Here is a 2097-nt window from a genome sequence, read left to right on the forward strand (position 1 = left end):
GATGAGGATGGGATGGAGTTGGGATTGGTGGGAACTGGGGTGGGATTGGGATTGGAGCGGGATTGGGGTGGGGATGGGATGGAATGGGGCTGGGGGTGAGAAGGGAATGGGTTGGGAACGGGGTGGGATTGGGATTGTGGGGATTGGGATTGGAAAGGAAGGATGGGGATTGGGGCATTGGGATTGAGGCACTGAAATTGGGGGCACTGGGATTGGGGGAATTGGGATGAGGCGAATTGGGATTGGGAATATTGGGACTGGTGTGATTGCGAGAACTGGGATTAGGATTGGGATACTGGGATTGGGAGAATTATGTGTCAGGGAGATTGGGATTGGGGGACTGGGAGTGGAATGGGGGTTGGGATTGGGAAAATTGTGACTGGGAGGATTGGGACTGGGGATTGGGGGAACTGGGATTGGGATGGGGGCATTGGGATTGGGATTGGGAGGAGTGGGGGTATTGAGGACGATTGGGGATGGGGTTCTGGGATTGGGTGGATTGGGATTAAGGGAACTGGGATTAGGAGGATTAGAATCGTTGGCATTGGGGATTGGGGCACTGGGATCGGGGGAGTCGAGATTAGGAGGATTGGGGGACTGGAATTGGGGGAATTGGGATTAGGATTAGGGCATTGAGACTGGGGGGATTGGGATTGGAGGGTCCGCAACGGGGGAAATGGGATTGGGGGGATTAGGATGTGGAAAAAACTGGGGATGGGGCGGGGGATTCAGATTCGGTGGATTGGAGGGATTGGGAGCATTGGGGCAGGGTTACTGGGATTAGAAGGATTGGGATTGGGGACACTGGAATTGAGGGGATTGGGAGGATTGGGATTAGGGGAGCTGGATTAGGAGGGTAAGGCTTGGTAGGATTGGGGATTTGGGCACTGGGATTGGGGGAGTTGGGATTAGGAGGTGTGGGGTGGTTGGCATTGGGGGAGTTGGGATTGGGGGATTGGTAGGATTATGGGATTGGAGCATTGGGATTGGGGGTGTTGTAAGGATTGGAGGACTGGGATTAGGGGGAATGGGGGATTGGGATTGAGATGATTGGTGGGATTGGGATTAGGACTAGGAAGATTGGGATTGGGTGGACTGGGATTGGATCATTGGGATTGGGGGAATTGGGAGGATTGGGAGATTGGGATTAAGGCACAGGGATTGAGAGGATTGGGATGGGGACATTGGGATTGGGTGGATACAAGGGATTGGAGGGATTGAGGTATTGGGATTGGGATGAGGATTGGGATTGGGATTGGGATTGGGTTGAGGAGAATTGGAATTGGGCTGACGGGATGAGGAGGAGTGGGATTTGGAGGGACTGGGAGTTGGGGCATTGGGATTGGGGGATTGGGATTGGACGGATCGAGAGGAGGAGGACTGGGATAGGGATTGGGATGATAGGACGAGCAGGATTAGGACGATGGGATTAGGATTGGGATGAGGATTAGGATTGTGAGTGGGCGTGGGATGAGGATTAGGATTGGCATTGGGGTGATGTGATGAGGAGGATTGGGATTACGGGATGAGGATTGGGATTGGGACTGGGATTGGGGTGAGGATTGGGATTGGGACGAGGATCGGGATGATGGGATGAGGATGGGTTTGAGGACTGGGATTGGGATTGGGATGAGGATTGGGAATAGGATTGGGACTGGGGTGAGGATTGAGACTGGGATGATGATTGGGATTAGGATTGGCAATGGGATTAGGATTGAGAATGTGATGAGGATTGGGGTGAGGATTGGGTTTGGGATGAGGATTGGGAATAGGATTGGGACTGGGGTGAGGATTGAGACTGGGATGAGGATTGGGGTGAGGATTGGGTTTGGGATGAGGATTGGGAATAGGATTGGGACTGGGGTGAGGATTGAGATTGGGATGATGGTTGGGATTAGGATTGGCATTGGGATTAGGATTGGGAATGCGATGAGGATTGGGGTGGGGATTGGGATTGGGTTTGGAATGAGGATTGAGATTAGGGTTATGATTGGGATTAGGATTGGGATTGGGATGAGGATTGGGACGAGGTTTTGAGATTGGGTTTGGGATGAGGATTGGGATTGGGATGATGGTTGGGATTAGGATTGGGATTGG

The 2097-nt window shown here is 52.6% G+C and overlaps 1 protein-coding gene across 1 annotated transcript; it reads left to right on the forward strand.

Moving 5' to 3' along the window:
- The first annotated feature begins 1599 nt into the window (after positions 1 to 1599).
- LOC104915714 (uncharacterized membrane protein YFL067W-like) lies at positions 1600 to 2037 on the forward strand. The gene has a single exon (XM_010726636.1). The coding sequence runs from the start codon at positions 1600 to 1602 to the stop codon at positions 2035 to 2037; it is 438 nt and encodes a 145-aa protein (XP_010724938.1).
- The last annotated feature ends 60 nt before the right edge of the window (positions 2038 to 2097 follow it).

This window comes from Meleagris gallopavo, unplaced genomic scaffold (assembly GCF_000146605.3).
Source record: "Meleagris gallopavo isolate NT-WF06-2002-E0010 breed Aviagen turkey brand Nicholas breeding stock unplaced genomic scaffold, Turkey_5.1 ChrUn_random_7180001846584, whole genome shotgun sequence".
Taxonomy (NCBI): Eukaryota; Metazoa; Chordata; class Aves; order Galliformes; family Phasianidae; genus Meleagris; species Meleagris gallopavo.